This window comes from Centropristis striata, chromosome 9 (assembly GCF_030273125.1).
Source record: "Centropristis striata isolate RG_2023a ecotype Rhode Island chromosome 9, C.striata_1.0, whole genome shotgun sequence".
Lineage (NCBI taxonomy): Eukaryota > Metazoa > Chordata > Actinopteri > Perciformes > Serranidae > Centropristis > Centropristis striata.
The window spans coordinates 7780449-7794095 of NC_081525.1; the positions used below are offsets into that span (position 1 = coordinate 7780449).

At 36.9% G+C, this 13647-nt stretch overlaps 1 protein-coding gene across 1 annotated transcript in view; it reads right to left on the reverse strand.

The window, feature by feature from the left end:
• Positions 1-663: 663 nt before the first annotated feature.
• The window catches only part of LOC131978196 (regulator of G-protein signaling 8-like), a 37477-nt gene continuing 24493 nt past the window's right edge, over positions 664-13647 (reverse strand). The window contains exons 2-5 of the mRNA XM_059341732.1: positions 13383-13493; positions 10719-10780; positions 4355-4521; positions 664-2532 (exon numbers count right to left, since the gene is read on the reverse strand). Of these exons, the coding sequence (XP_059197715.1) occupies positions 2338-2532; positions 4355-4521; positions 10719-10780; positions 13383-13483 (525 nt within the window). The 5' untranslated portion in view covers positions 13484-13493 and the 3' untranslated portion in view covers positions 664-2337. The remainder of the gene's footprint in view (positions 2533-4354; positions 4522-10718; positions 10781-13382; positions 13494-13647) is intronic.

The window sequence follows — 13647 nt, forward strand, 5'->3', positions numbered from 1 at the left end:
CTATGACCACAGATAAGTTGTCATCATTTTGTGTGATGGCTGCATCTGCGGTTTACTGGCCCAGATATGCTTTTGTTGTGTCTGCCGAGCTGTGTACTGTCCCACATTTACCGTGCCGACAAATGCATCACAGACAAGAGCAAAGTCAATGGATATGCAATGTCACAGCAGGTGATTTCATCCCAGCCGTGCCCCAGATATCAGATAGGAGAGTTTTCTCGTGAGCAGCCATGAATGCTCGATTGTTCTGTTTTTAGTTTTCCATTCTTTACTTTGTGTGAGTCACTGTTGTTGGACCTGCAACATCTGACCTTGAATGTGACAAAATGTGAAGTTTTTGAAGTTCTCTTCCATCTCCACAATGTATGACATTGTTTCTCATCAACAAGCTATTTTCATTGCATTTCTTGCTTGCTTTATTCCAATAGAAATCAAAACCAGACATTCAAATCCTAAATCTCTTCTCCAAAAATGATAAATCAGCCCAGATTGAGGACTGGATTTTCATTCATTAGGGTTTTTTTTTCTTCTTCTTGTCTGGTTTTATAAAAAAGGGCACTGGAATTGAGGTCAATCCGTCAGTCTGATCAGTGGATGAATGCATTTTTATAGCTCTTAATACCCTTTTTGCATTATGAGAATGAAGTCACACAGTGACCAAAATATAGATGCAACTTTATTTTTCAATCGCAAAATATAGAGGGAGGTTACATTCATGTGGAACACAGTAACATACCATACAGAGTGATATGTTGTTCAGCCGGTTTTGTTGCATTTCCAACAAGTCGGCCATTACAGTACACATGCAATAAAGAAAATATTTGTCTCCCCTGAAATCTTTTCAATTAGCTTATTTAAAAGGAGTGCAAATGCTGAGGGAGCACATTTCAAACACGTTGTAGACTTATTTTTTTTTTGCAGTCATTTTCATAACATACCGTACAATATCTAAATAGTTATTCTGAGTATTGCATCATGCTGAAAATCATTTGGGAAACACATTTTTCAACTTGGAACAGATTCTATATGGGGATCGGGCCGTCGCTTTCAATTCACTACTAGTAGGAAGCCAATGTTACATATGCAGTCACTGAATTACATTCTTGCCAATTTGTTATGTAATAAACTGCAATTTCCCATTTTGGTGAGGTATATTAATTACTTTGGTGAGCTCTTCTTAACTTTAGGCAAGTTATGAGTCATTTTGAATTAAATGTTAATCAGTATTCGAAAGAAAGTGATTACATTTAGTGATGCTACAGTAATTTAGTTCCATCCTAATTGAATAGATATGAATGATAATAAATTACTACAGGATCCTGTCTGGAAATGATTTATTGGTCCTGTATAGTCTGAATTGAAAGCATTAATTAACCCAACCCTTCAGTTTACTCCACATTAAATGTCACATAGAATACCTGCAAGAGTTTACAATACACAGGATTATGTAGCTATATCAATATCTAAGTGCAATCTAGTTTGGCACAGTTTCAGATGTTAAGTGTTCACTCACTTTATTGTTCGTCGTAAACACACAAACTACCACAACAGGTGTAGTCACCTGCTTACGACAGCGTCTATTTCACAAAGAACTGAAGGTAAGTACAGGCAGTGCTGGGCGATAAAACTGTAATGATATTTATCCCAATACTTTTCTTTCTTAATGACGGAATAAAATCAACTTGGCTGAGAACACCGTGTTCTACAAGCACTGGCTGTGTGGATCCCAACAGCTCAATGCAGTTTACCCTTTAAGCTAGCCAATTGCACTTCTTTGAAAATGATGGTAAGGTGCAAACAGTTTGCACCTCAGTTGTTATTTCATTCATTTTATGTCTAATCTCTATAAACCAATTCTGTGTATCCATGCAGAATCTGTAGGCAAAGGGACACAATATTGGTATTTGACTGCAAGTCAAAAATAAATATTCTAGTAGTTTTAGTTAGTTGAATTTTAAACGTTATTTGTTTCAATAGTGTTTTGCTGTCATGATATGTGTGTTGTCTGATGTCTCAAATATGTATATCGTTATAAATATCATTATTGAATGATATGCTAATCTTTTATTGTGAAAATTCTTAAACATATCGCCCAGCACTAGGTGGAGGTAAAACAATTAGCTTATCCTCATTAAATCTCCTCCTTGGTAACACACAGTGCAGTCCACCAAGACACGTCTTCTCTAGAGGGATTGCATGCATGGAGCTGGTGTAGACAGAGGAAATAGTCAAGCATGTCGCCCCATCCTTGCAGATTCACAGTATTCAGAGATGTCAAAGGGTTAATGAGTGATTTACAGTGTAGGTCCAGTTTTATGTTGTCTTCATCAGCTTCTGTCAAACAGACCTCCGCTGGGCTTGTGCATGCGTCCTGTTGACGATATCCTGGTACATCTTGGACCTGAGGAATCTTGGGTAGGAGTCTTTCTCCATGAGGCTGTAGACTTTAGCTTGGACTTCGTTGAGGCTGGTGGGGGACGGATCCTCCAGGCGCTGCTTGGTCCTTTCCCTGGTGCGGTAGTCGATGTTTACCTGCCAGGATAAGGAGAGCAAATAGAAATCTTTAAAGGTCCGGTCACTTATCAAGTCATTATTATTGATACACATGTCAACATGTGTTCTGTGTGTTTTATGCCATTTGACACCAATCATTCCATAACCTCAACCAAGTAGTTTCTGCTGACTAAACCTAACCAACCATTACACTAGCTGAACAGAAAAAAGCGAATTTGGTTAATTTGGGAAGGCAATGACAGATACCCTCTAATACACTTTTTATTTTATTTTATTTTTTACCAATAATGTAATAAAGTATAACATTAATGGGAGGTTATTACATTATCAAGTTAGCCTTCATTTCGCAAGTCCTGATAATGTAATAATTCCCCAATATTGTAATAATTTAACAGCAGACCACCCATTACTTGGGTTCAAGTGGTGATACTGTGTAGGCAACTCTAGCTCAAGAGCTCTAGCGCCACCAACAGGTCAAAGTTGAATGTTTATTAACTTTTGACCCGTTCATCCGTTTTCACAAACGAGGTATCCATGACGACACACGAATGCATTCAACAGCTTCTTGAAATCTAAAGGTGCTTGGTGTTATACTTTATTACATTATTGGTAAAACGTGTATTACATTATTGGGAAATGCACTTTATTACATTATCGGGAAGTTATTACATTATCAGGTTTTATTATATTTTCAATGGACTCAAGTGCAGATTTTTATTACATTTTCGGGAATTTATTACATTATCAGATTCTACAACCCTTTTTTTTGCGATTTAGTTCAGTCAGTAAAATTAAACAAAATGCAAACTGGAAGGTGGTTCATCACATCAGCCAATAGATGTGCTACGATCAGGCAGTTCTGATCAAATGTTTCACAACTATCAATGTTTGGAGTAACAGAGAGTGAAAATATGACTTGAAACCCATAAGACCACACAGGCCAGTTGTTTCTACCTTTTAATATGCCCCACTGGAGCATTTAGTAAATGAATGACCCTACCGATGGCTATGTACAGTAGTGTTCAATATAATATCAGTCCAATGTGACTAACCAGATTAATCCAGGGTTTTTAGTATATTTTTATTGCTACATGTCAAACAAGGTACCAGTAGGTGCAGTAGATTCTCAGAATACCAACAAGACCCAGCATTTGTGATATGCACGCTCTTAAGGCTGTGAAATTGGGCAATAAGTTGCAATTAATTAATCTGGTTAGTCATATTGGACTGCTATTATTTTTTAACAGTACTGTATGTCCATTTTGAAATAGTTGCAGTTTGGCTAGGTTTAAGCACCAAAACTACTTGGTGAAGTTTAGAAAAAGATCATGGTTTTGGTTAATATAAGTACATTTGTTACATAATTTCAACTAACTAAGTTACATATGGGCTGAATGTTGAGTATGTTTTGCAGGTGTCACATGAGCACCTCTCTTTTACAACTCCTGTATTTGTTTGACCCATAAATCCACTCCCTCCCTACACAGAATTTGTCACTCTTTATCCTGTTTTGCTCCTGTCATAATTACTACGGCGGCTAGAGGCTCTAACAGTAAACAAACATGGGTCATAACAGGCTGCTTTTACAATTTACAGGCTAGTTATTTTTGGCAAGGAAATTTAAAATTTCCTAAAAAAGGTGATGTCATTTTTTAACAGAGAAAAACAAATACAAACCAAATAAGCTTATGTCCCATAGGTTAAGTGACTTTTTTGGTAAACATTGGAATGGAAATAAGGAAACAAATGCACACAAAAGTACAAGGGAATAAAAAGGGAACACCATTTTTTTTGTGTGAGTTGACAATAAAAGCAAGAAGACATAAACAATGGTAATGACCTCTCTGGGTGCCTGAATATCAATGAACTCCTGAAAGATCTTGTTCGCTTTTGATACAAGTTTGGTTGAGCTTTTGATTTTCTTGTACTCTTCACAGGCCATCCAAAACTCAATATTCTCATCACTGAACTCTGTCTTCAGAAATGTCCGGAAGGCAGCCAGCCCATCTGGAAAGGACACATGAATCAGACGGTAAGAGAAGGAGGTAAACACAACAAAAGCACTCCAAAAACATGATTAGTGCAGCAGCGTGGCACCTATTTCTGTACAGCAGGATGCAGGATGTTTTGTTTTTGTTGATCATGTGATAATACCCTTCACCCTATGTTGATATTTTCTGTGTGCTTATAGACTCTTATTCCCAGAAGCGGGAAATGGCTTTCACGATTAGAACACAAACACAACAGAACAAAAATACTCCCACAAAAGGATCGTTTTTTTGCTGTCTTCATCAGTCAAGATAAGTGATCAATTTATGTGCCCCATTGATGATAACACAGAGGAAGGGCATGTGTTTTTGCGGGCCCATGTCACTTTGACATGTTATTTCCACCCTTCTCATTTCTGCTGTTTATCTAATAAAGTGGGATGGAGCAGAGGGGATGGTCCATCTGTGCATATTCAACAACATTACTCACACAAAGGGGACAAGGTGACACACAAACACACACCCTGAGCTGCTGTTGGAAGAAATCCCCAAATACCCATGGCAACGCAAGTGGAAAGCAAGCATCACAGACAACAGGGAATCTGCAAGCTTTTACAGTCTTCCCTCTCATCTAGTTTAACTTTTTGGAAAGCGTATTAAAGGATTTTCTTCCACACACTTTGGAAGAAGCTCTCAGAGAGCACATACCTTTGCTGAGGATGCAAACTTTTCTACTTTAGTTATGTAGTATTTCGCATCCAGCTTTACAAAGAATTTAGATTACAAGTATTGTATTTCTTTGAAGTTCAACCATTTTCCCACAAACTACTGAATGTCCTATAAATATTAATTGCCACTCAAAATGTAATAATTTACACCATTTTAAAAATGAAAAATTTAATGTTTTGGTGTGGATCTAGTCAAAGAATGAGATGAAAACAGACTGAAAAAAATGAAAGGATGCATTGCAATTTGCAAATATTTAGACTTGTACATTGTTTTAGGCTTTGGCTGTGGTCAAATATTATAATAAGTATTTTCCTAACTACTTTTCCTTGACATTGATGACAAAATGTCACGGGGTCAAGGAAAGATTTGAATGAGGAAAATTAAAAGACGACTGTAAAAAAAGATAAACAAAAGCTAATCAATAAAATTGAGGCAACAGATTGCACGCAATATTATTAATTAAATCTAACCAAGTTACAAGTTGAGTTAATAATAACTTAACAGGAAGTGCCTGTCAATTAAAAACGGACTAATTCTATTGTGTTGGATTCATTCAAAATCCTCTTGATTTAGAATTACATACACATAAAGATTATATTTAATGTGATCAAAATAAGTAGATTCTATATCAAACATTTTTATATTAAAGTTACTTAAACAACTGCCTCAAAATCACGGATGCATTTATATGTTTTTGAAGATTGACAATTTAAAGCAAACACTTCGCCCCATACGTTCTTATTATGTTGTTTCATGCAGGCTATAGAAACATGGACAACCCAGTGGAATAATATAAATTCATCGCCCACATTGGACTTGAAAGGAATTTAGGCAACCAGTCACAAAAGTGAAATGCAAATATATAATTTTATCACCATGAATCCCAATGGGAAAAAAAACTTTAACTTCATTCAAGATTTGGCCTAAAAATCTATTACTGTAAATATTAAACATTTTCAAACATGCTGGAATAAAAATATCATCTGGCTAAAACATATCTTGTCCCATTATTTTTGAAAGATAGACATAAAAAGACATAATTAAAGATATTCAAACAATAAACTTACTGTACCTTCAACACATCTGAGTCATTTAATTCAGTTCTCAGGAAGGAAAAATAGTATTTGGTCACAGCCTTTTTATTCTAGCATTCTCTCCTCTGCCCGTTGGCACACTGCTGTTTTTTGGTGCATTAATAAGAGGAAAAGCATGACACAAACAGCAGGATGTGAATTGTGCTGCTTGTGTCTTAATCCAACAAACTACAAACAAAATGGGGACCTAAAGCACCAGTAGTTAAAACCCCACAGGCAATGTGGTTCATAAAAATGAATGATTTGACACCAGAGCAGGCCCAAAAGCAAAGACAAAGGCTGGTAAAGTTTTAACGCAGCTTTCATTTGGAAAGGAGAGGAGCTGAAGGTGTTCTGCAGGAAGAGATTACACTGAGGCAGTCTCTTTTTGCATTTTTTTTCCTGCCATGCAATTTTTCCCCCATCATGCTCTCACTAAAAAAAAAATGGAGGAGAAGCAGCTTTTGGCTCCAGCTGCTCTAGTGAGTCTAGTGGTTTGTGGTGAAAAAAAAAGGGTTTCTGTTTTTGTGACATGAAAGGTTGACTATTTTACAGTAAAAATAGATATAAGGAATAAAGGAAAGGACAATTTAGAAATGAATTTATGATATAGGCTACATTTATGTCCTATTTAATTATAATTTGTTTAATTGAATAATTATATCAGCTCTATCAACTGTCATTTAGTTAATCATTTTATATATTATTTATTTATGTATACATTTATTTATACATTTTAACTGGGTCTCCTTACTGTTCTCTTAACTAAGAAACAGCGCCCCACCAAAATCCCGCTTGTGACCCAAAATATATGACATTACTATATTTTTATTTAAGACTGAGCTTACTAACATGATTGTGATGTTACTTTTTCCTGTCTATGTCGCCGGTTCACCAAAAACATAAGAGCGTTTTACTGCCCGGTCTCTAACCAGGGACCTTTCATGTGCTCATCTATCTACTGCAACTTACGATCATATCAAACACTTTTGATATGATCCAAACCCAAGACTACGAAAAGACTGATATGAAACAGTGCAGATTACTACCTTAAACTTAACGATGGAGATGAAGGAAGCACACCTCGACTCCAGTAAAACTCATAGATTTACTAAAGACTTTCAGTGTTTAGTCTGGGACTGTGAAAATCTTTTGGTGTAAGCCGTAGCATAAGCAGGAACCCAAGCTGAGAAACTCTAAGGCCACGCTTATACATAGCAGTGTATTAAGAGAAACGAATATTTCCCCCTCCGTTTTCAAAAATAACATCGTGCACACAACATAATTTTCAAAAAAGTTGTCATTTACATCAACCCGCATAAATACGCCGTTGAGCGCCATTATTAGTATGCCAAACCTATTTTATGGGCGGTAGTGTAGGGAGAAGGGTAAAGCCATGCAAGCCAATCAGAATCCTCAGACTCAACAACAACGAATAATACGAGCGACTTCCTGTTCCTTTCAAAACAACTAATATGGCGCGAGGTTCGTTCGTGTGGACAGATAGAATGAGCGTGAGAACCTAAAACCCCATTTACGAATACTTTATTTTTGGATAGGGCCAGTGCACATTAATGAACATCGATAAACATCTTTGTAAATATGCCGGATTATAGCATGGCTGCTGGTTTGCATCCAAAGTCCCTAAAAAATTAAAAATAAATACAAATATAAAAGACAGCAAGTACATAGGTAAGATACAAATAGAGGAGACAACACAACACAACACAACACAACACAACACATACCAGACCCAGACAGGATATAACTATGCAATAAAAAGTAATGTTCAAGTCGTCTCAAGTCCAGTTAGTGGTCACACTTTTGATGTGATTTGAGCCATTTCTCCCAGTTGACATGACAACCGGAGTTTTCCAAACTCTCCACTTTGCCCGGAGTTTTTAGAAATAATCGATTTCTGTGATAAAAACGGGGTTTTCGTGTAAATGCATGGAAATATCTGCGCTTTCCTTCGTGTAAACGGGGCCTAAGTGTGTGTGTGCAGCAAGCGAGCTAATGAAGTGACAGCAGGCTGCACAGAAACTCCCGCTGAAATACACCCGAGCAATTAGGAGCAGCCGGGAGTTGTTCGGACAATGCACTACAGCTGTGCTGAGACAATCACCGCATACTCTTGCAGCAGCGCTGGGACCTGCAAGTTGAATGTTGCTGAGCTTAAAACACTCCTGCTATGCTAAATTATTCTGGATAACAACCTAAACTCATAACTAATAAAATAATGTCGTGAAGCATGGTCTCTGGCAACCTCACACAATGTTCCTGTACTAACAAAAGATGTAACCGTCGTCAGTGAGCACAGGTCAGCCCCCAGCAAACACATAATTTGCTTTACACGCTGAAGAATGACACCAGAATGCAGTCAGGACGACCCTATCCATCCTTTTAAATGAAATTAAGGCTGAGGTGAATGCCTTATCCTATCAAGGGAACATTCAGTACTTCCTATTGCTTTGGCATTACTTATGTAACATGTGTGATTGTGTGTGTGTGTTCAAGTACATGTTGTGGTTCTCCTCTCTTAATGCTTGGTCAATTGAAACAGGATACGCAGGTGTATCACACTCTCTCCGCCTGGGGAGGGCTATTTTCTTGGCTCTGTAACAACATTTATGTTTTCCATGGGTGACATTTGCACTCCAGTAGTTCTGTGTCTAACAGAGGTGTTATGTCACAACCTTCTGAACAGATAATGTTCATGTGAGCACAGGGTGTACAGCTTTATCAGTCTCTAATCCTTTTGTGAAAGCACAGCGTTTAAGTGATCACTGTAATGACTTTGAGGACAGACCTGTGTGAAAAGTGGTGCAGTGGGGTAGTTGTGCAAGCGCAGACCAAAGCTTTGGACATAAATGTGATTGAGGACAAAATCTGGGAGTTTTTTTTTGTTGTTTATCTTTTTTGCTTAAGATGGGATCAGAACTGAAAGTAATTGAAATATTTCGGGGGGAAAATGAATGTGACAACGATTGAGTCATTTCCACATGCAAAAACCTACATTTTATTTTACTTATACTTACTAACTTATTTACTTATTTATAAGACTCGGAGCAAGTGGATCAGAATAAAAAAATATTAATTTATTAAAAACTCTGTGAGAAAAAATATTCTCAAAAAATATTATGTTTGATCAAGCATCAAACATCCAATGGCTCTAGCTCTGTTTTTATAATGCTGTAAGTTAATTTTATTTGAGTTTTGAACTTGCAAAAGCAAGAAACAAAGCGAGAAATATAAAGACTTCACAATGAGGAATCCTCCCTTTCCTTATTTTTTACTGTTTCCTGACATTTTATATTCAAAATAATTACATCAATTAAGTGACAAAATAATAGGCGAATTGATTGATTGATTGATTGATTGATTAAAAATATATGAAGTTAGTTGATGCCCTAGCCAAACATGTATTGGAACCAAGACTGACTCTGATAATGGAACAGTGAGGCATACATGCACTTTGTTTTTGCATTAACACCCTTTTCATTTGGCAGGAAGGTGTTTGTATGTGCTTGATGCATGTACATGTGTGAATACTAATAGAGCAATCGACACAAATAAAAAGGTCAACATATCAAAACATTTGACACTGACACAGTTGCTGTATCTAGACTGAATCAACTTTATCTCATCATAAGTGTAGAAATAAATGCTCCAAACATCACATAATTGGACATAAGTTCCTTGTTTTGTCTCTGTGCTCAGTGCACCTATCTGCTACTTAGTGTTCTGCACCTGTTGAGTAATGGTTTCTGTCACTGCTAATGACATTGTTTTTTTTAGTTTACAACAAGAAATGTTTTCATATCAGTCATACCTAAAATACCTAAAAAAGAGGCACTCTAAGAGGCACTTTATTTCTTTTCTTTCTGGGACTCATTATATATTAGATATAAAGGAGTGTGTGTGTGTGTGTGTGTGTGTGTGTGTGTGTGTGTGTGTGCGTGCGCGCGTGCGTGCGTGTGCATGTGTGAATTTCTGCTGATTTGAATGAAATGGACGTGCTTTGAACTACTTGTGTTTAATGAATCTGTCAGCTCAGTAATTTCAGTGTCACTGTTGCTACGTCACATTGCTAATAAACACACAACCTGTTTGTGCAGATTGATGTGTGTGAGTGTGTCTGTGCCGGTGTGTGCTTGGTCCATGGGGAAGGTCACAGACAAGTGTGTGACTCATTATGCAGTAAGGAGTCCTCCCAATGGAGAAATGAGACCCTTACATAAGATGAGCTCGGAGGGGGAAATGGACTTTGCTTGTGCTGAGCGTAAAATAGAAACTATCACAGAAACAGGAAAAGACTATGTAACTGCAACATTAAAATTGCTTTGATTTCGTTGATGCTGCCGGTACATGACTGGCAGCGGGGACTGTAAAAAAATAGAACATGTTTACTTACATTTGTGCGAGAGGAGATGATCAAAAGATTCTGACCACCGAACAACCTCATCCGTTGATACTCTGATGGGAGAGAGACAAAGGAAACTGCATGAGTAAGATGCTCAGCAACCACTGTGCTTTCATGCATTTTTAACACAGGATGCTTCTGTATGTATTATTGAGGCCCAGTGGAGTTTGATGTATGATTTATCCTCTGCCTGCAGCCGCTCTTCCGCTCAAGGCTGTAAAGTAATTGTAAGATCTGGTTCCATTTGCAGAATGATCACAGGAGGAAGAAGAGAAGATGAAAGATTAACAACAGCTGACCTTTCATACACATTTTAATGCTCTTTTATAAAGTGTTGAAAATATGATGGGATAACAGTGTTTTTGAGATTAAAGGGACACATTAACAATATTGTAACCCAACTTTGTAGATGGTACACTGTAAAGAATTTACTGTGATTTTTACAGTTACTTATTGGCAGCAATTAACAAGTAACTTACTGTAATTATTATTTACAGTAGAACTACTGTATTTTTATTTACAGTACTGTTTTATACTGTAAAATAAAAACATTAAACACAGATTTTAGTTTCATTTACAATACGGGTTTCTTTACTGTAAAATAAAACAAAATTAAACACAGATTTTTTTAGTTGTGTTTACAGTACTGAATTGTTCCTGTAAGAATAAAAAAACAGTTAAACATTGTGATTTTTAATGGTACTGTATATGGCAATACAGCACAGTAAACAATGCTGTAAATTTGATTATAATTTCATCATTACTTTTAATAGAAATAACTAGTAATTGCAAGTAATTACTCGATACATTAAAGAAAATAATATTAATATATTTACTGTTTTACAATTGATTTCCATACTGTTTTTTGTAAAAAAAAAACCTTTACTTTAAGTTAATTGTTTCAATGTATTTTATTTTATTTTAATGTTTTAACTACTGTGATTTTGTCGCAAGGACCGATTTTTATTGTAAATTATACAGCACTATATTGTTTCTACGCTCATTTGATAAATGAGGGCCCCTGAGAGAAATGTTTCTATATTGGCAAACATTTGCAAAGTCCTTGTTAACTGTCAATCTTGCAGAACATGCAAACTCAGAGCACAGAACACAGAAGAGACCCTCTTGCTGTGAGGCTAGAGTGTTAACCACTGCACCACCGTGTAGCCCTAGAGTAAAATTGTATTGTGCTAATCTTTGTTGGAATAAACCAAATAAAGTTGAATTACTGATCTATGCTACTGCATGTTGGCTGCCAGTAGTACAATATATTAGACTGAAAATCCATTCAAATCTGAAAGATGACTAAAGAAAATCACCCCTTACTCCCAACACTTTGCCACAGCCCTGTGTCGACAGTGATGCTCTAGGCACCTTTTAGTGTATGTACAGCAAGATACAAATAGTAAATATTCAACGGTGAGAGTAAAAGTAATAAAATAGCACAATGATCCTGTCAGGGCGGGCTGATATTGGAGGTGGATGGGTCAAACAAAACCCAGAGTTATACCCGAGAAACTGGTGTTCAATGTCTGTGTGAAACCAAGAGTCAGTGTTGTTACCAACACTGCAAAAAAAGCCAACTTGTATTTTTTGGCCTATAACAGTGATTTAAGTTGGTAAAACTTGAAATATAAATTATTGACATTCAGGGCAATAATGTAAGTTAGCACAACAAAGGAAGCCAGTTGTATGCTCAAAAACAAGTTTGTGAGTTGTTGTTACTTATATCTTTAAGTTGGGGTTCATAACAAGGGACAATAGTTCTGCTAACTCTTATTTCTTTGTTGTGAAATGCGGGAAATCGGAGAAATTTGGTCATTAGCGAAAGCTAGCGGCTAACTGATGCTACTGGCTAACTGATGCAAGCGGCTAACTGATGCTAGCGGCTAACTGATGCTAGCGGCGCTGCTTGTTACAGCTATAAGAGTAGCCGTTAGTGTATCAATGCTAACTCAAAATTGTGGTCGCAACATTAGCTGACATTTCATAGCAGCGTTACAATCGTGCCAATTCAGCACATTGCAGAAGTAAGGATTAAAAGTTACTACAATGCAAAATTATAAGTTCAAAAATCTGAATTCAGAGTTGAGCAAGCTCAAAAACAAAACTTAAAATATTTAGTTTAATTGTCCAACTTAAAGTTTTATCGAAGTTTGTTGCCCTGAAATTTTGAGTTCACCCAACTTTTCTTTTTTTGCAGTGTGGAGTCAACCTGCATCCAGTAGTTAAATATTGAAGTCGTTCTGCAAGCCTTCTGGAACCTTTACCAAGTGATTTTATTGCCTAATGTTAACAGTTTCCTGTAAACATGGAAGTTAATTTTGTCTAAGAGCTATGCATTTATCTAGCTGCAAGTGACACTGTACCCGACATGTCCAAAACCTATGCAAACAGGTTCCCTGTGCATCTGTGTTGCACGCTGAGGGCCTTGACAAAGCCTCTGAATCTCACAAGTTAGTATGACAATGCATTGCCAGATCAGCTTCTTCAAGAGTTAGAACATTTCACATAAAGTCCTTTCATAATGTGGCCTTGAGAAGGCCAAGTGTGGTGTCTAGACAGTTATTTAACACAACAGAAGCTTGGGTTTCAGTTTGTTAGAACTGTTATAGTCCTACAGAATGGGAACAGGATTTTTTTTGGCACACTCACTTCAGACACCTGGCAGTGGTTTCGTGGGCAGGAGGAAGGAACTCGGAGAAGTCGCTGTAGGAGTCCGATTTGTGGGACAGGCAGCCTAGTCTGGTCTTCATGGTGCTGATTCTGCTGAAGAAAACAGACAATGCTTAATGATTTCATATCGTTTTATATCTCCACATTGAGATTTGACAAAGAAAACATAACATCCATGCATGCATATTCACATGTGGTTTCATTTGTCACTGTAACATCTTTTTTTATGTACTTGTCACAATGG